Consider the following 20,252-nt stretch of genomic DNA (forward strand, 5'->3'; position numbering starts at 1 on the left):
GGCATTTGTACAAAAGTATATGTACTTATCTCATCATTTCTGGCAGACCTTATGTGGTATAAAAGAGCAGGGTGCCTGCAACTCTTAGCAGAGGGAGGAGAAAAAACTGAGATATAGGAAGGAAGGTGAAGACCAGCTGTGGTCTGGAATTAGAATGGAGTTGGAACTGCAGAGTCATGGCTGACTGGGTGCTCTGTCCATGAAGTGGGACTAGCTGGAAGTAAAAACTGCAATTGGGCTCTAAAGTGGTACTGACTGGCGCCAGGAAGTGGTGTTTCAGTTGGGGAGTGAGGAATGACCAGCATCTGGAGCCAAGCAGCAGGGACTAGCTGGGGATTCAGAGATGGAGACAATCTGAGGGTTTGGGGAATTGGTATGACTGGGGAAATGATATAAGTATTACATGTACTCCAGGAAAAAAATTTGCATGCCCGTCTCAGAAACAGTTGAACAGTATTCAAGCTTCCTCTGGATGGCTCACAGAGGTTTTTGCAGCTGTAGGCTAAATTAAAAAAAGCAAAACAATCCACAAAGGGAGACTAGAACACAGAGTCTTTGTTAACTTGCAGGTAGGATTGCACAATTGAAGAAAAGATACACCGTTAAACATATCTGGAAAACCCCAAAGTATTAAAAAACATAGCAACTGAAAACTAAAGTTACGCAAACAATTCTGCCACTATTTTTAACACTCAGTACATATACACAGACCATTTAACATCGAAACAACTTTAACTTTGGTCCTGTATCAAAATACAGAGGATCAGATCCTCAGCAAGTGTGAATCAGCATAGCTCCTTTGAAAGATCAGGTCCAGAAATTTTAAAAGCTTACCCTTATTCATATAATTGTTCTAAAAAGTTGGCCTTTCATAGAATTCTAATTATAGTATATAATGAGTGAGTATATATATATAGTGAGTATGAACTCACTCATTTCTCTCTGTGTTTGCCTATTTGATATTTGTACAATATTGTATTGTATTGTCTTCTATTTACTCATTCCTTTATATTGGAACAATATGAGAGCAAGGTATTTTGTTTTTATTTAGGTTACTCTACCTAGATAAATGTATTGGTATGATATCATTAAAATACTAAATATAAATATTTCAGTCCTCCAGCTTTTTAATATTTTTGTTAATATTCTATGAATTCCATCCAATTTATTGAAAACTTTCTGGTATTGAGACAGCCAGAACTATATACAGTATTCTAACGGTTGTCCAACCTCAGCTATATAAAAAGCAACAATCATTCTGGTCCATGATACAATGCCTATACAAAGGCATCCCAAAATTAATTAGAAATTTTATTAATATAATCTTGCAAACTCATGTCAAACCCATTGTCCCCTGCTAAATCCATTTCTGCTATACCTATTCAAGCATTATTCTATAATTTGATAGTCTTGGGCATCCCCCTGCCTCTCATATTCCACAGCTTTTTGGTCAGAAGTTCATTTATCTGGCCTTTCTGTACAAACCAGTTAAGCATTTCCTCCAACTTAAACCATTTCAGGAGGGAAATATTAAAAGGCATCTTCAAATAAAAACTAAAATGTGGGCAATACAGGCTTGTCTACGCAGGGGGGTTAAACTGGGTTGAGTTGAGCTAATATGGTTTGAAAACACTTTCATGCACAAAATACCATTCATTGTGATGCACTAACTGCATTTATCAAACTCTGGAGTCCTCTTTCAAAGTGAACTAAGTTTGATATGAATTGTGTTAGTTCAGTCTATTGTTTATGTTCATGCATTACAGCTGCGCACTACTTTGGCAGTCCTCCAATTGCTATCCCACGCTGCTTTGTGGGCGACCATCACTGATTTGTCCATTTACCTGTGTGCCCTCCACTGCTCTGGTGTCAAGTTGACTGGATGTCCCCATTTGCTCCTTAATTCAAAAATATCTGCATTGCTGTGATATTGCCTTACAACATTACTTGAGCAGCTGCCTGGAGCTATACTGAGACGCTCGATCTTATCCACAATCTGGGAAGAAGCATCAATGCAGGAAGCTCTTGTGGCCAGGCACTGGAATAAAGAACATTTTATGTACATTGCTAAGCAGATGTCTGCAAGGCACCAGAACTAGATCACCCACCAGTGCAGAATAAAGACCAACAGCCCAGGAGAATGTACATTAAAACCAAGGATACCAGGAAAAGTCCGGCAGTGGAAACGTGATCTGTCTATTTTTGAGGAGCTGGACACAATTTTGATCCATTACACCAGAAGTCGGCAATCTCCGGCACACAGCCCATCAGGGTAATTTGCTGGTGGGCCGTGAGACATTATGTGCTGATCACCGCTTCCCGCAGCTCCCATTGGCCGGGAACGGCAAACCGCGGCCACTGGGAGCTGCGTGGGGCTGTGCCTGCGGGTGGTCAATGTGAACAAAATGTCTTGCGGCCCGCCAGCGGATTACCCTGATGGGCCACGTGCCGAAGGTTGCCGACCCCTGCATTACACCACTACTGAAACTTACCTCCCCCTTTGCTGCCCCACTCCAAGGATGAGCAGCAAGAGTCATTGGAGGATGAACATGAGGAGCCTCCTGAAAAGCTGTCCCCAGCAAGCCAAGATGTGTTCAGGAGCCAGAACTTTGTTGCCAGGTAGAAAGTGACCCTGATTCCTGCCATGCAGGAACTGAGCGTGATTCCTAGCCAGTTTCTAGCCTGAAAAACAGGCCAGGGTTGAGGAGGCACATCCTATTGAGGAAAACTTGTCATGTATCTAACTGTTTTTAAAATGTATTATTATTATGCTATACTGCCATGCTACCTTCTGTTCCGGAAGCCTAATGGCCACAGCCATTTTAGGCAGATATGAACTAGGAGCCTTTCTGAGTCTCCAGCCCCCTCCTCAACTCCCACCTTCATCCCATACATTTGGCCTCCTCCTGCCCCCCACCAATACATGTTTTCAAAATAGAAACTGCTCATGCCAGAAAACTGACCTGTCTCTTGTTAAAGCCCTGATTATCGACCATTTTGAAGCCCACACCATGACCTATCTACCTATGTTCCTTTCCCCTCCCCACATCTGTCCTGCCTGGTGAACTCATGCCGCAGTATATCAGGTGCCGCCAGCCCATGCGCTCTCAGTTTCTTCTTACCGCTAGAGTGCAGGCATCCTCTGCAGCCTTCCTTGCTCAGGTCCTGATCCAAGAGTTTGTCAGGCCGCCACCTGGTCGTCTGTTCATACGTTTGCATTGCACTACGCACTGATCCAGCAGGCATGAGATGACGCTGGCTTTGGCAGAGCAGTGCTGCAAGCTGCACGACGGTGAACTCCAAGACCATCTCCTTGTGAGTCACCTAGAATGGAATCGACATGAGCAAGCACTCAAAGAAGAAAAAACAGTTATCTGCCTTTTGTAACTGTTGTTCTTTGAGATGTGTTGCTCGTGTCCATTCCATTACCCACCCTGCTGCCCCTCTGTCATAGTTGTCAGCAAGAAGGAACTGAGAGGGCATGGGCCGACTGTGCCTGATATACCACAGCATGATTGCGGCACTCTAGAGGGCACCACAGCTGACCCTACGAGTACCACTAAGGCAAAAATCTCTGACGGCCGCGCATGTGAGCACACACACACACACACACACCTAGAATGGAATGGACATGAGCAACACATCTTGAAGAACAACAGTTACAAAAGGTAGTTAGCTGGTTTTTATGCACAGCATCACCTAGTGGCTGAACAGTAGAGTACAGTTTAGCATTCCATTACAACAATTCCTTAAAGTTTCTACATTCCTATCATTTCCAAAATATATACTTAGGAGAGGCTCATATACCAGAGAAGTGTACCTTCTGTCAAAAATTGAAGGCAAGGACAAGAAAGAGCTGTGAACTGAAGCTGAGGCTCCTGATGATGGAGAGTTCTCTGAGACCAGCCACTGACCCTAGTCCTTGGACTCCCCCAGAGCAACAATCCCCGATGCAACCATCAACGTCCATGGCACATCATACTCTGGTGGCATCAAAGAGGAAATCTACTGATTCCTCTCACAAAAGCTCAGAAAAGAGAGCTATTCTCAGATTGAAGAATTGACCAGGAGAAAGAGATCCCTGGCAAAATCAGTGACCTTGGTACCAACAGAGCCGCAGCGCAGTACCCATGAGACATTAGGCTTCTCAACTACCAGTACCAGCACTAAGCCTAAAAACCAGAGGGGCACAGCTCAGTAGCATCAGTACCATCTGACAAGAGAAGTGGTAGAATACCTCTTCTAAAACGGCACCTCTGGAGACAAGGAAAGCCGTGGTACTGATCACTTCAATCAGAGACCTCTTCTGGTTGATCATCAGACAAAAGACTACAGCTACCACTGACTCCTTGATACTCATTGGCCATTCTAGACAAACTTTGTTGGTACCAATTACCATGGCAGTACCACAGGAATTTCGTTTCTCCAAGGACCTCTTGGTTTCAGAGAAACTGGAATCCCTGCTGCTTGGTATCGGTGGTGCGGTGCAGTACTGACCACATCTCGGTCTCTGGAATTCCCTGTGGTACTAGGACACTCACCACCAGCCTCTATCAAGTGAAAAGGAAGAGGACAATGATAACTTATCTTCGGTCTAAGTGCAAAGTTTCCCAGGGCAATGTTAAGGGACCAGTCACCTAGAACCATGACAGGACTGACAAGGCCCACCCATTTGGTATGGATATTTTTGTGTACCATCACCCAGGCCCTTCACGCTATCCCAGTGGCTGTACTGGGACTCATGGGCAGCCTATAGACACCAGTCCTCTAGGACCTCAAGTGTCTCCCATAGGATTAGAGTAAGATGATCTCCCTCAGCTTCCATTTCTAGACTCCCTGATCCCCAAGAGGAGACCTTTGAGAAGCAAGAGGCAAGGCTCGATCAAGAAATTACTCGAGCAATAAACATTTCATCATCCACTCCAGGTGAAGCTGTGATGCCTCCTCCACCATCTATGGCACATAACTTTGAACAATTTTTAGACCTCACTAGGAGAATGGCAGAGACACTTCAGATCTGCCTTGAAGAAGTAAAGGAGTTGCAAAACAAGGTGTTGGACATCCTCCACACATCCTCACCAGCACGTATTGCATTCCTGATCAACAAGGCTTAACTAGACCCAGCCAAGGTCATCTGGCAAACTCAGGCCATGATAACTCCCACATGTAAAAGGGCAGACAAAAATATTATGTCCCCTCTATGATTGTGGACTTCTTATTTTCCCAACCATCCCCAAATTCCCTTATTGTATATACTGTAAACACACATGGCAAACAGCACCATGCTAAATCAACACCCTACTACAAGAACTGGTAATGACTGGCCTTATTTGGCAGGAAGTCATATTCATCAGCAACCCTACAATTTCGGATTGCTAATTACCAGGCTCTATGGTGAAATATTATATCAATTATGGAAAACTTAATGCCTTTATTAAACATCTCCCAAATGATCAAAGAGAACAATTCCAAGCCATCATTGCCAAGAGCCAGTTTCTGGCAAGGACAGCACTACAGACTACATTAGACGCTGGAGACACAGCTGCCTGCTCCATATCAATGGCAGTAGTGATGAGGAGAGCCTCCTGTCTTCACCTTTCCATTCTCCCAAGAGAAGTCCAAATGACCGTGGAGGACCTTCCATTCAAAGAATCCAAACTCTTTGCAGAAAAGACAGATGCCTCACTACACACACTGAAGGACTGAAGAGCCACATTATGCTCTTTGGGGAGCTACACAGCGGAACAAATAATACAATACAGTAAGTCACAGACATCACAAAGATCCCGACCAGCCCAGTTTCCTCCACCTCAGAGACAATACAAACCCCAGCAGAAGACAACAGGTGCAGAAATGAAAGCCGATGGTTCCCCAAACTTCAACTGTGCAGCCCTCAATGTTGAAACATCAGTTTTGATACTTTGGTTGAGGTCCCAAAGAACCACTGCCATCATCAATTGCTGCAAAACTCGAACCATCTACATCCCTTTGGACACTGCCTTGTTCTTTTTCAACAAAACTGGGAAAAGATAACATCAGACAAATGGGTACTCAATCCATTTTGCCTCCCTCCCTTCTACCCATCCACCCTCCCCACCCTCTTCAGGGACCCTCCTCATGAGAGCCTATTATGTCAGAAAATAAATCATCTCCTAAACCTTGGTGCTATAGAACCAGTTCCAAATGAACACAGAGGGAAGGGTTTTTATTACAAATACTTCCGAATATTGGGGAAAAAACAGAGGCTGGAGGCTCATTCTCAATCTGAGAGCACTAAACAAATATGGAAGGGCACAAAGATGGTTACACTACCAGCAATAATTCCATCTCTAGACCAGGGAGACTGCTTCTCAGTCCTTGACCTACAAAGATGCTTATTTTCACATTGTGATTCAACAGAAGGTTCCTCAGGTACACTTTTGGTCAAGACCATTTTCATTATTGGGTACTTCCATTCAGCCTGTCACCTGCACCCAGCGTGTTCTTGAAGGTCCTATCTGTGGTAGCGGCCCACCTTCACAAATCAGGAAACATGATGTACCTGTATCTAGATGACTACCTACTCAAGGCATGATCCTTTGATGACACCCTAGTGGCCACCCAAAAGACTATAGATGTATTCACACAATGGGGACTACAGCTGAACACTCAAAAATTGACTTTGACTCCTGGACACCATCTGGAATTCATAGGAGCCTATCTCGATGCAGTGAAGGCCAAAGCCTTCCTCCCACTACATAGATTCAACACTCTAACTGTCTTAATAGACACCATTCAGACCAACTCCCAGATCTCGGCCAGAAATTGCCTTCAACTACTTGGGCACATGGTGGCAGGCACACTTGTGATAAGTCACATGACACTTCACATGCATTGCCTTCAAGCATAGCTCAAAACGGTATACGCACCAAACAGAGACACATTGAATAAACAAACTACTGTCAACAGTCAAAGACTCTCTCGAGTGGTGGAAAGATCCTCAGAATGTCTGCACAGGGGTCCCCTTCACACAGCCACCTCCAACATTGAAACTGATAACAGACACATCTTTACTGGGCTTGGAAGCTCATCTAGACAGTCACACAGTTCAGGGCAAATGGTCCCGCATAGAATCAATGCTCCATATCCACCTATTGGAGCTCAGACTGGTCAGGAATGCTTGTGCACATTTCCTACCATTGATCAATGACGAACATATAAAGGTCATGACAGACAACATAGCATGAATGTTCTACATAAGCACCAGGGAGGAGTGAGATCACCATCCCTTTCTGCAGAGGCAATGAAACTGTGGAATTGATGCATTTGGCACAGCATCATTATATCAGTAGCCTGCTGGGTGTACACCTGCTGGGTGTACAGAATATCTTAGTGGACACCTTTGTTGCTTTTTTTCCCTTCTGTTTGCAACCTTTGTTGCTTTTTTCCTCTTTTTTGTTCTCCTTGGGTACTTGTTTACTTCTGACACCATGTCATGCTCCTCAACCAGAAATAGACTGACTACAGAACTGTCTTCTGAGCAAGATTCACACCAGATACAAGAGCCTTTAATGTTCTGCCTGTATGGCTCAAATAAGGTATGTTGCCACAATGCCACCTAGTGGCCCAACAGTATAATACAGCTTATCATTCCATTACACAAGTGGCCTTTGAATGGCTTCATTAACCAGGGCAGCAGAGGATAAGATGGGTCTTCCAGGGTAACCAGAGCAATCTCCACACCATTAATGTCCACAGGGAGCAAATTGCCCTTTCTCCATTAATTTAAATAGTACTGAGTTTCAAAAGATCCTAGCATCATGCATCCTTCCAGACCATCTTGAAATTATGTTTGTAAACCTGCTATGGTGGTCAACCAGCCCTTAGAACACTATGGAGAAATACCCATACATTTCTGTTTATTAATTCTGAGCCTTGGTGTGTGTGTGTGGCAAATAACAGGCACCTGTAAGGCCATCAATTGCCTTACTACACCTTGAGAACCCTATATAGGCAAAGTCATCAATAATCTCTTGATCATTATCATGGTTTGTAAACCAGTGCAATGGTACCTTATGTATTGCATCACACGCCTTTGTGACAATGGCCCCAACAGTTCGCTTTCCTATGTCTATTTGGTTGACTACAGACTGGTAGCATTCAGGGATGGCAAACTTCTATATGGCAGTGGCAACCCACTCTTCCACAGGTAAGGGACATCTAATGTTGGTACAGTGCTGCTACAGTTCTGGTGCTAGTTCAGCACATATCTAAAAAGGGTTGCCTTCACTATCCTGAAATTCTCTTGCCACTGTTAGTCATCCCAGGTCTGCAGAATGATCCATTCCCACCAATTGATGATGGTTCCCTGAACCCAGAAACAGTGCTGCATGGTGTGAGGCTGCTCCAGGAACAGCTCCTGGAGTAGCAGTTGCTCAGCATTATCCTCTTCTTCCTCACTGTCATTTGGCTTCCTCTGCTGCTGTGGAAGCTCCAGCTTCTGTTGATGCCACATCATCTGCTTGGTGGTGCACTGGGCAAGTCGAAAATCAAAGTTATCCAGCTTCAAAAGCTGAAATACAGCCAAAGCAGCTTTTGCATATTTATAGTTGCCAACATAGTCTTGTGGAGCATTGTTGGATCCGTACTGGCCAACAGCAATTTGAAAATGGTGCTAGCCTACCCAGAAAGGAAGCACGTGATTTTTACAAATGTGAACCTACTGGGCTTCTGCTATGCATCCCACAATGCATAGCAAGGAAAAATCCCAGAATGCACACTGCTGAGCAGCGAAGCAAAGGACCATAAGATATCCTCAGAGAATGCCATGTGTTTAGTACACAGCAAGCTGCTACCATGTGAATGCAATGATACAAATTGAAAGAGGGCACAGCTGACTTGTGTGCATGCTATTAAAGTGTGGCTTGCCTGTTGCATGTGAACTAATGCGCGTCAAATCAGTCTGGTTTGTCCCCCAACATCCCCCCACATAGACAAGCCCCGAATTAGTCTACCTGAAACTTTTGCAATATTGTTATTAATATCAAACAACTTGATTATTGGGCTATTCAGACTAGTACTTCACATTGTTTTATTACTTGATTGCTGTTATTGTTCTCTTCGCTAGAGTACATAGACACAGCTTTCTATCCCCAAAGGCTTGCATTCTAAAAAGATTTTAGTTATTCTTCTGTACTCATAATAAATGAGCAGAAATTATTACACTGTCTTTCAGTAGCTGATTCTAATGGTTGATATGGTTTTTATCTTGTAGGAAGGAGCTTGGCTTGCTTCAGAAATTATATGGATTATATGATACTGTAATGAACAATATCAGTGGGTATTATGAGATACTTTGGACAGATGTAGATATTGAAAAAATTAATGCTGAACTTTTGGACTTTCAAAACAGGTATTTCTCCTAATATGAACTTTTTAACAGGTTAAATTTGAATATAAATAATGATAATTGCATTACAAATAACTTAGTATCTTTAAAGCATCTTGATATATAGATAAATTTGGGAAATTTGTTAATAGTGTTTGTCACAGGGTGACTGCCTCCTTTGAGGGGATATGAGTCCCAGCCCCAACTGTTACTAATCAGGTGCCTCTTTGCTGAGGTTGTGGGGCTAGGTTCAGGTGACAACTTGAAGATTACCTGTTATTTATAAAGGCCAACAGGAGCTTTGTGCTGGAAAACAGTAGGGGAAAGAAGCAAGTTATTAGGTGATTTCTAGACAGATGGCTTAGGGAGTGAACTGTAGGGAGTAGAAAAGCTGCTGCAGAAATCCCTGGCTGAGGGCAAGGATGGGGAGAGACCGAGAGAGGTGAGGGAAAAGCCACTGGGAACAGTAGACAATGTTGGGTGAACTATATATTGGGGTATTTTGCCCAAGTTTTCTGTTTAATCAAAAAACTGTGCCCAGAGACAAGGACCTACAATAGACTCAGGTGTTACATTGATCCTACCTGGACTAGTGAGCTAGCTCACCGGCTTACAGTATTGACTATAAGATTAAAATTTGAGAATCTCTTGAAACATTGTATACTATTCTTAAAATATATAGGTAACCTAAAATAACTTGAGAAACTGAACACCTTTTACAGTAGGCGTTCCTGTTATATAATTAGTAGGTGTACTACTCCAGTGTTCTTGAAAAATTTAAAATATTTTGATACTTTGAAGTCTAATGAGTCATAGTTTGCTCACAAAAAAGTTTTCTAATTTTTTTAATTTATTTTATTCTTAGTGCTTTAGAAATTAGCTTCAGTATTATGTGAGGAAATATATAGCATGGAAGACGGGGGCTAGGTTTATTGGACAGAAGAGATTTTTTTTTTGTTCAGCATAGCTTCTTTCCTCTGTCACCACTAATGGGTTAATGCCCCCCACCTGTGGAATTTGTAGGCAATCCAAAGTTGTTGCTGGAGGCTCCAGGACAACGCCTCATCCTTCAGCTCAAGCTACCAGATGTCCAGCCTCTGGTGGCATAATAAATTGGTGGTTCAGTTTCTCCTGTGCACTTTGTTTTATAACTTTAATTTGTATTTGTTGTTGTGCAGCAGTAATTTATAATCTTTCTTCCACGTTCTCTTTCTCCCTTGGATTGGGTATTTGATAGTGTGATGGTTTCAGTCACCTAGATCTGTCACTGCTGTGCCTCCTTTCTGGGATTCCTCTGCCCGCCCTCCTCACAGGCAGTGCTCTCCCACAAATGTTGGGCTAAATCTAAGTGGTGTTCCCTATGTGAGGCAGCATGTACTGGCACTAGAGAGGGCAAATTATAGCCTACCTGTTCATAGCTAGCCAAACCTTGCATAGCCAGGGCACAAGGCTCAGAGTTGAACAGATATGTCAGGACATCACCTTCTCCCAGGAGCTGTGACTCTCATATAGAAAAGCCTGGAGGTTCTGAATATTTTGGGAAGAGGGAGGAGAAGGATGTTATCTGTCTAACCCAGAGAGTAAGTCCAGCATCAGAACTGGGCTGGAGTAGAAAACCTCCTGAAAGGATTCAAAGTCGTATCTCTACTCCACCCCAGTATTGAAGTGGGTACTTAGAAAAAAGCAGGGCTTCTACAAAGCCCTTTTCCTCCCATGATGAATCAGGATTCTTATGATCTTCAGGGGTAAGGTGAAGAAATGGGTTTTCTTCTTCAAGTGTCCTCTGCATATTTCCACTCTGTGGATATGCACCGACTGGTGTGGTTGAATGGTGCAGGCTTCTATTAGTAGTGCCTGATTGTTTATGTGCCTTTCTCCGCCCCCGCCCTCAGCATCTGATCATGTTTTGAGGGCATGGCTGTAAAAGGGGGCATAGCAGTGGTTACCAGTCCCACCTCAGTTCCTTTTAACTGCTGCCTGGATGGATGTGAGCCTTCTTTGGATTCAATAGGTGCCATGTTTATTATTTTTAATAGTTAGATAGTTAGCACTTAGTGTTAGTATTAGTTACTGTTTGTTATTGCAGATCCAAAGATCAAGAAGCATGGTTTTAAAAGATGTGGATTATGTCTGGCAGTTTTTCCAGAGTCAGATGCCCATGCTTGCTCGCTTAGGAGCAGGGCATTCTCCTTGTTGTTGCTTGATGTATGTACTTTCATACCATGAGCTAGGAAGGACAGGCAAAACAGATTCCAAGCTCTCCTTATCAGTTAAAACCTCCAGATCTGAGGTGTCTAAGGTTTCAGATAATAAAAGCAAGAGGCCTGGTTTGGCTCCAAGTCCTTCAAGTTCCACAAAGCCTTTTGTGGTTAAACCACAAGGAGTCCAGTGGCACCTTAAAGACTAACAGATTTATTTAAACCGTCAATCTTGGCAATGAGCTCCAGTTCCAAAGTCCTCTGACCTGGCTGCAAAGAAGGTACCAGAGTCAAGGAAATCAGGTTTGGAAGATAAATGACTTATGCTTGAAAATTCTATGGAACTAGGGCCCTCAGTTCTGAGGAAGAAAAAAGCCAGGTCAGAACACCTTTCCAGAGATTCATTGATTCCCTCAGATCATGAGCATTCAGATCTGAGACACAAGGAAGGGGATTCTAAGAACACTGAGCACTTTCATTGGACTGTTCTAAGGAAATCTACAGCCCAGATGTTATACCAGCACTGATAGCATCTAATGTAGGGTCCCTACAGGTGTCTGAAGAACTGTACTCCTCGGGTCCAGTTGATATTTCTATAGCAAAGAAAGACTTGGATAATGATCTGTCTCCACACACTCTTTCTGAGAAGAAGAGGAACTTAGATGACTCCTTGGTTATGTTGCCTCCACCTCCCAGGACACCTTCTGGCTCTCCTAGAAGAACGATATCTCCTGTGTCAATGTTAAGAATACAATGTTAAGAACAGACTCAGATCCATATTCAGAGGAAGAACTGGCTTCAATGACAGGACCTTTGTTAGACACAGACTATTACAAGCACGTGTACCCCCTGACTCTCACATACTACTGGACTGGACAAATTGGCAGGACTGGCAAGTACCTTCCTAGATTCCTTAGCTTTATTGGTCAGCTCCGGGCCTTCCATACCAACCTTCTTCCAAAGTCATGCCTCTGGTTCAGCATCAAACCAGAGAGGTTTTTGCGGGTCTACAGCATTCAGATCTAAGTTACACAAATTCAAGACACCCAGACTTGAAGAAATATTCTGATCAGAGATGTTTGGATCCTACACTAATGGATCTGAAAATGAGACAAGTCCCCTATTCTAATTCAAGATGTTTTATATGATGAGGAAGAGGAAGTTGAGGTTCCTGTACAGACAAATATTTTGCACAACCAGGACTTTATGGGCATATCCTCTCCAGAGAAAAACATTTGAATTGCCTAAGCTGCTTCACCATCTGAGGATGCCATTAAATTCCAAGAATTAGTCAGCAGAATGGTTTCTGTGTTGAAATTGCCTTCAGTTTCATTGGAGGAAACTTTGCACCCTGTTTTTGACATAATTGAAAATACTTCTTCAAACAAGGTTTCTCTGCCCCTTTTGAATGGTTTATGGCAATCAGCGAAATCAAAATGGAATACCCCATCTTCTTGACAGCCAATTGTAAGAAAGGTGGATACGCTTTACCAGATTCCGTAAGAAGGGACCAGGAATGGAGAGCAATACAGCATTGCACAGACCATCCAGGAAGTTTTTGAAGAGTGTTCGGCACAACTTCCTGGTGCAAGTGCTGGAGGAACCAACTAGGGGTCATACTCCTCTTGATCTGCTGCTCACAAACAGGGAAGAATTGGTAGGGGAAGTAGAAGTGGGTGGCAACCTGGGCAGCAGTGATCAAGAGAAGTCGAGGTCAGGATCCTAACAAAAGGAGGAAGGGAGAGCAGCAGAATGTGGACCCTGGACTTCAGAAAAGCAGACTTTGACTCCTTTGGGGAACTGATGGACAGCATCCCCTGGGAGGCTAATATGAGTGGGAAGGGAGTCCAGGATAGCTGGCTTTACAGTAACTCCTCACTTAAAGTCATCCCGGTTAACATTGTTTTGTTGTTACATTGCTGATCAATTAGGGAACATGCTCATTTAAAGTTGTGCAATGCTCCACTATTACGTTGTTTGGCTGCCTGCTTTCTCCACAACTGGAAGGCTCCCTATGCCGCCCCCCCACCCCACAGCGCCTCCCGCCCTCCGGCAGACCCCACGGATCAGCGCCATCCCCCTCCTCCCCCCGCCTCCTGCCCGTAGCAGTCAGCTGGCTTGCGGCGTTTAGGAGGCCGGAGGGAAGGGGGAGGAGCAAGGACTCGGCGCTCAGGCTCCCCCACCCTCCCCTGTCTCCTGAACCCCACAAACCAGCTGATTGCCCCGAGCAGGAGGTGGTGGGGAAGGGAGTGTAAGCCTGCGTGCCGAGTCCTCACTCTTCCCTCCTGCCTCCTAAACACTGCAAGCCAGCTGATTGCCCCGGGCAGGAGGGAGGGCGGAGGAGCGAGGACTCGGCTTGCCACCCCCTTCCCTCCTGCGGTGGCAATCAGCTGGCTTGCTGCATTCAGAAGGGAGGGGAGAGAGGGGGGAGGAGCGACGACGCATCGTGCAAATTAAAGGGGGAGCAGGTGGGGGGGAGAAGAGGAGGGTCAAGGGTAGAGGCTTGGGGGAAGGGGTGGAGTGGGCGGGCTGAGGGTTGAGAGATGACGATCCTGACAGGGAATGCGGCTCGAAAGTGATTAGGGTAGTTGGTCACCTAATGACTTGCTATAAAGAAATTTACCAAGAAAAAAAAAGGAAAGCAAAACAACAAACTCTAGATTTGTTTTTTCGAGTTCAGAAAGTTCAGCAAGAGGACCAGCTGGACAATCCACCCTCTTCCACTGTCTGACTCCACCACCTCAGCCAAGCTTCATACTCAGCAATGATGACTGTAGTGTTAAATTGCTTGTTCAGGAGTCAATGACCCGTATGACTGCCAGTGCTGAAAGCCGAAAGGAAGCCACTGGCATGAAGAATGAAGTGCTCAACCCCAAGACAAAAACCAAACTTGTTTTTTGGAACGTACGGACAATGTACGAAACAGGGAAGCTAGCTCAGGTCACAGCAGAGATGAGATGCTACAGCTTACACATCCTGGGTGTCAGCGAGAGCAGAAGGACAGGATCAGGAAGATTAACAACAGCCTTGGGAGAAACTTTGCTGTTTTCTGGACGGGATGATGGAGAACACCATGAGGGTGTTGCCATCCTTTTGAAGAAGGGAGTGAAGCATTCCCTGCTTGAATGGAAAGCCATCAGCAGCAGACTTATGAGGGCCAGACTGAAAGGGAAACATAATGTCACTCTGATTCAGTGCTATGCTCCGACAAATGACAGTGATAAAGAAGTAAAGGACAAATTCTGCCTTACACTATAGGCGAAGTTAGAGAGACTATCATGCCATGACCTAACTATCTTCATGGGAGACCTGAATGCCAAGGTCGGTAAGGACAACACAAACAATGACAGACCAATGGGAAGACACTGGTGTGGCACCATGAATGAAAACAGAGAAAGCGTTGTTGATTTCTGTAACATGAATGACCTAGTCATCAGCGGAACCCTGTTTGAACATTGTGAAATTCACAAGCTCACATGGTGTTCTCCAAACAGCAGAGGTAAGAACCAGATTGATCATATCATGATCAATGGCAAATGGCGACGCTCACTGACAGATGTGAAAGTGAGAAGGGGTGCAGATGTTGGCAGTGACCACCACCTTGTGACAGCCTCCATCAAGCTAAAACTGAGAAGTGTGGGTCCACCAAACAAGGGACATAGACGTTATGATATTGACAAGCTAAAGTCCCTTGAAATACAGAAAGCCTTCGTTCTGCAGTTAACGAACAGGTTTCAAGCACTTGCAGACCTTGATGAGGAGTAGGGGAATGCAGATGAGAAGATTAACAAGAAGTGGGACAAAGTAACAGCAATTTATAAACAGAGCAGTAAAGCCTGTCTAGGCTACAGGCAGAAGAGAAGGAAGGAGTGGATTACACACAGCACATGCAATGCCATAGAAACCAGACGAGCCCTGAAGAAAAAAGTTTTAGACACAAATTCCAGAAGCTAAAGGATAGCAAGACACATCAGGAGGTCAAATGCCATGTGAGAGCGGACAAACGGCATTATATTGATAATCTGGCAACACAAGCAGAGGATGTAGCTGCTCGTGGTGAGCAAGGAGCTGTCTACAAAATGATGTGGCTTATCAGTGGTAAACGCCAGATGCCAACAAATACTCTCATCAGGAACAGACAAGGACACCTACTAACAACCGAAAAAGAACAAGAAATGTGCTGGACAGAGCATTTCAAAGAATTGCTGAACAGGGAGCCACCTAAAGAGGAAGCAAACATCCAGGAGGCAGAAGAAGATCTTGATATCAACATAGACACCCCAACTAAGGAAGAGATCATTCAAGCCATCAAATCATTAAAAAATGGGAAAGCTCCTGGCAAGGATAACTTGAATGCAGAAATGTTCAAGGTAAATCCTAAATTAGCAGCATCTATCCTGGCCCCTCTATTTACATCAGTCTGGGAAAGGGAAGAAGTACCAGATGAATGGACCAATGGGGTTATAGCGAAGATACCAAAGAAAGGAACTCTCAGTGATTGTAATAACTGGCGTGATATCACACTTTTATCTGTGCCAAGCAAAGTACTGTGTAAGATCATAGTCCAGCGTATATCTGAGGCAGTTGATAGTATTCTTAGAAAAGAGCAAGCTGGTTTTCCAAAAGGGCATGGTTGCACAGACTAGATCTTCACTCTACGAAACATAATAGAACAGTGCTTAGAATGGCAATGGCAACTCTACATAAATTTCATAGACTTTGAGAAGGCTTTTGATAGCATTCACAGGACCAGCCTATGGTGCATTCTGTGTGCATATGGAATTCCTTTCCGTATAATCAATGTCATCAAAAGCTTCTATTTCAACTTTACATTTAGTCTTGATCACAGTGAGCTCAGTTTTGAAGTCAAAACAGGAGTACGTCAGGGGTGTGTCATGTCTGCAATCCTCTTCAATGTTGCTATCGACTGGGTAATGTGGCGTACAACAGAAGACGTTCCAAGAGGCATTAAATGGACACTCTTCTCATCCCTTGAAGACCTGGATTTCGCAGATGATGTTGCTCTCCTATAACATACCCAACACCATATACAAGGAAAAACAACTTGACTCAACGCATTCAGCCAGAAATTGGACTGAAAATCAACCTCAATAAGACAGATATCATGACTTTTAATATTACCTCACCATCACCAGTACGAATAGAGGATTATGTTCTCACCAGTGTAGAAACATTCACATACTTGGGCAGCACCATCAGCCAGGACGGTGGAACAAGTCAGGACATCTGGAACAAAATTAATAAAGCCAGGAACGCTTTCAGGAGCTTAAATACAGACTGGAATTCATCAAAATACAACACAAAACCAAACTTAAGATTTATCAAAGCTGCATACTTTCAACACTACTTTATAGTGCAGAATGCTGCGGAATGATAAAGTATGACATGTCCAAACTGTCTTCATTCCGTACAACTTGTCTCAGAAAAATCCTCCATATCTTTTGGCCCAGAACAATCTCAAATCAAGATCTATTGACACCATGTAGCCAAGAGGATCTGAGCACCATCATTGCCAGGAGGCGTTGGAGATGTATCAGTCATGTGCTTTGGATGGAAACTGATTCGATCACCAGAGTAGCAATAAGATGGACACTTGAAGGCAAGCAAAAACGAAGGTGCCCGAAAACAACATGGCGAAAAGCTGTGGAAGCCGAGCTGAAAAACATGGGGCACAGCTGGGGAACCATTGAAAGACTTGCCAGAAATGGACAGGAATGGAGCAGCTTCATCACTGCCCGAAATGCCAGAGGTGTAATAGGAACATGATGATGATGATGATCTGATAAGGGTATGGATCCTCTGTCAGCACCTATTCAGTCTATATTAAGCTATATTTAAAGAATAAAGGTTTATCTTTGCACCATTAAAGGGGCATTTAGCTCCAAGAGCAGCTTTTCATGTGCAAATTGATGGTAAATCAGTATTCTCACAGGATGTTGTTAAAGAGGTTTTTTAAAGAGTTACTAAATTTGTATCCCCCAGTAAGAAATTCTATAGTGCCATGGGATTTGAATTTAGTAATATCACAGCTTATGTCTCTACCCTTCGAGCCCTTATCTTCTGTTCCATATTTAATCTGTCATGTAAGACTGCTGTTATTATAGCAATAATATCATACAGGAGGGTTAGTCAATTTCAGCTTTAATGGCTGACCCTCCGTTTATGAGTTTTTATAAGGACTATGTAGTTTTTCATCCACATCCAAGATTCATACCAAATGTCATTTCTGACTTCTATGTCAATCAATCCATTATTCTACCCCAGTCTTTTTTGCCAGATCTCATTCAAATAATGGTGAATCAAAATTACACTGTTTGAATGCAAAATAATTTTATCATTCTATTTCAATAAGACTGAGGATTTTAGTTCTTCACAGTAATTTTTTCATATGCAGGTAACTTTAAAAGGAATTCCATTTCTGCATAAAAATTTCCTAAATGGGTCAGAGTATAATTGAAAGTTATAAAAATGCATCATGATCTCCTCCTGTTCAACTGAGAGCACACTCCATTAGAGTATTGGTGGCCTCAGTGACGTTTGGAAAATGTCCCATTAGTAGAAATTTGTAGAGTCACCACATGGATTCTATACATACATTTACAAAACATTATTTGTTAGATTTTGCAACCAAGTAGCATGCCAAGTTTGGTAGATCAGTTCTTCAGTCAATGTTTAGTTAGGACTCCTTTCCCACCATCTGGTTTTCTATATGTACTGCTGATTAAACTATCCCAAGAGTGGGAATATGAAGAGAACACTCAGGTAAGAAATTAAGGTTATTTACCTGTAACCAAAGTTCTTCAGGATAGACTCTGCACATTCATAATCCCTATCCTCTTTCCTCTTTTTTGTGGAGTACTGTCTTCCATTGGCTCGGCATTAGCGATGGAAGGAACTGAGACAATAACAGCTGTCATGCCCTCTTTTATAGCCATGCCCTTAGAATATGTTCAGATGGTGAGGGTGGGGACAGAGAGGGACATATGAACAATTGGTTAGGCACTACTAGTACAAGACTGCACTGTTCAACAGCACTAATCGACACATCCAAAAATGAGAATATTCAGAATCCATTTTGAAGAACCTCCATTACAGGTGTGTACCCTTCATTTCTTAGTGGTGCCGAAACCTTTCTGTTCAAAGTATGTTCTTTCCAAAATTCCTGGGAAATAGTTCTCCCTTCATTTGTTTTAGCCCTTGCCATGGATTTACAGGGTCTCTGCTATGCTCTGGCCTTTTAACAGCCTATTGTTAAAGTAACCCCTGTAGTGTACCAGATCACAAGGGCAGGCCACACAACCTCAACTGCTCCTAGACTGGGCCTTTGTGCTCCAGCAACCCCTGTTTCTCACTGTGAGCTCTTACAGTGACTCCACCTTAGTTCATACTCCTGTGGAGACTTCTATACCTTCAAGAAGCAATGGAAATTGAGTATCTGTAGTGAAGGAGGGCAGCCTTTTCCAAACAAGGTAGCATTTCTTAGTGAACTGGAAGTCCTTAGTTTATCATGGTAAAGCAAAGCTCAAGTCAGAGTTCATATTGGTAGTAGCAATGGCTCCAAGATGCCATGTCTTCTGAGACCCATCTTGGTTCCAAATCAATCTGTGTGAGTCCAGTGGCATCCTTAAAAACAATCCCTTGACAATGTATCCCTTTCTTTCTAGCTGTGGTCTTTTCACCCTGCTTCTATGCAGAGTGTTAGAGGAAGTAGCTAAACTTACTCTTGGCTGCAGGTCACTAGGTGTTAATGCCCTTGCTGTTGGCTTTGCAGCTGCCAGTGCAGGGACTTCCATTTATATGTATTTATTCTATTCAGTTCATGTAAATATACCTGGTTTCAAACCAGATCTTGTCTACACTATAACTTACTTTGGTATAATTGTGACGTTCCCCTGGTGTTATCTGGACCGGTGATCTGCTAAGTCACCGAAATCCTCGACTCTGAGAGCCAGCCTTACCCTTCTCCGCTGTGAGAACCCCCACTCCTGGGCTGTTCATGCACAGCCTCTGGCATGTCAGCTGCTTGGATTGTGCACCCGAATGCCACTAGCCAATATCTCCGGTCCCAGACACAACCCTAGGAACCTCCATCTTGTAGTGTCCCGTTATGCCCGCTGGACGCTGCAAGCTTATGTGAGTTTGTCAGTTTAACAAAGAAATTGATATGTACCAGCCTTGTTATCCCAAGGGGAGTCTCTGACATGCTTCAAACCAAACGCACTGCTTCAGGTACAACAAACAAACAAATTTATTAACTAGAAAGATAGATTTTAAGTGATTATAAGTCAAAGCACAAGTCAGATTTGGTCGAATGAAATAAAAGCAAAACGCATTCTAAGCTGATCTTAACACTTTCAGTGCCTTTACAAACTTAGATGCTTCTCACCACAGACTGGCTGGTTGCCCTTCAGCCAGGCTCTCCCCTTTGGTCAGCACTTCAGTCGCTTGGTTGTGGTGGTGTCTGCAGATGTAGGTAGAAGAGAGAGAAAGAGCATGGCAAATGTCTCTCCATTTTATCATGTTCTTTCTTCCCTCTTGGCTTCCCCCCCGCCCCCCCAGGGTCAGGTGAGCATTACCTCATCATAGTCCCTGACTGACCAAAGGAAGAGTGGTGACTCACTGAGAGTCCAACAGATCCTTTTTTGCAGTCTAGGCCAGTGTCCTTT

General features: G+C 43.7%; 1 protein-coding gene across 1 annotated transcript in view; it reads left to right on the forward strand.

The window, feature by feature from the left end:
* The window catches only part of DNAH8 (dynein axonemal heavy chain 8), a 612,643-nt gene that overhangs the window by 276,636 nt on the left and 315,755 nt on the right, over positions 1-20,252 (forward strand). Inside the window, exon 35 of the mRNA XM_037895538.2 lies at positions 9,254-9,391. Coding sequence (XP_037751466.1) covers positions 9,254-9,391 — 138 coding nt within the window. The remainder of the gene's footprint in view (positions 1-9,253; positions 9,392-20,252) is intronic.

This window comes from Chelonia mydas, chromosome 3 (genome assembly GCF_015237465.2).
Source record: "Chelonia mydas isolate rCheMyd1 chromosome 3, rCheMyd1.pri.v2, whole genome shotgun sequence".
Lineage (NCBI taxonomy): Eukaryota > Metazoa > Chordata > Testudines > Cheloniidae > Chelonia > Chelonia mydas.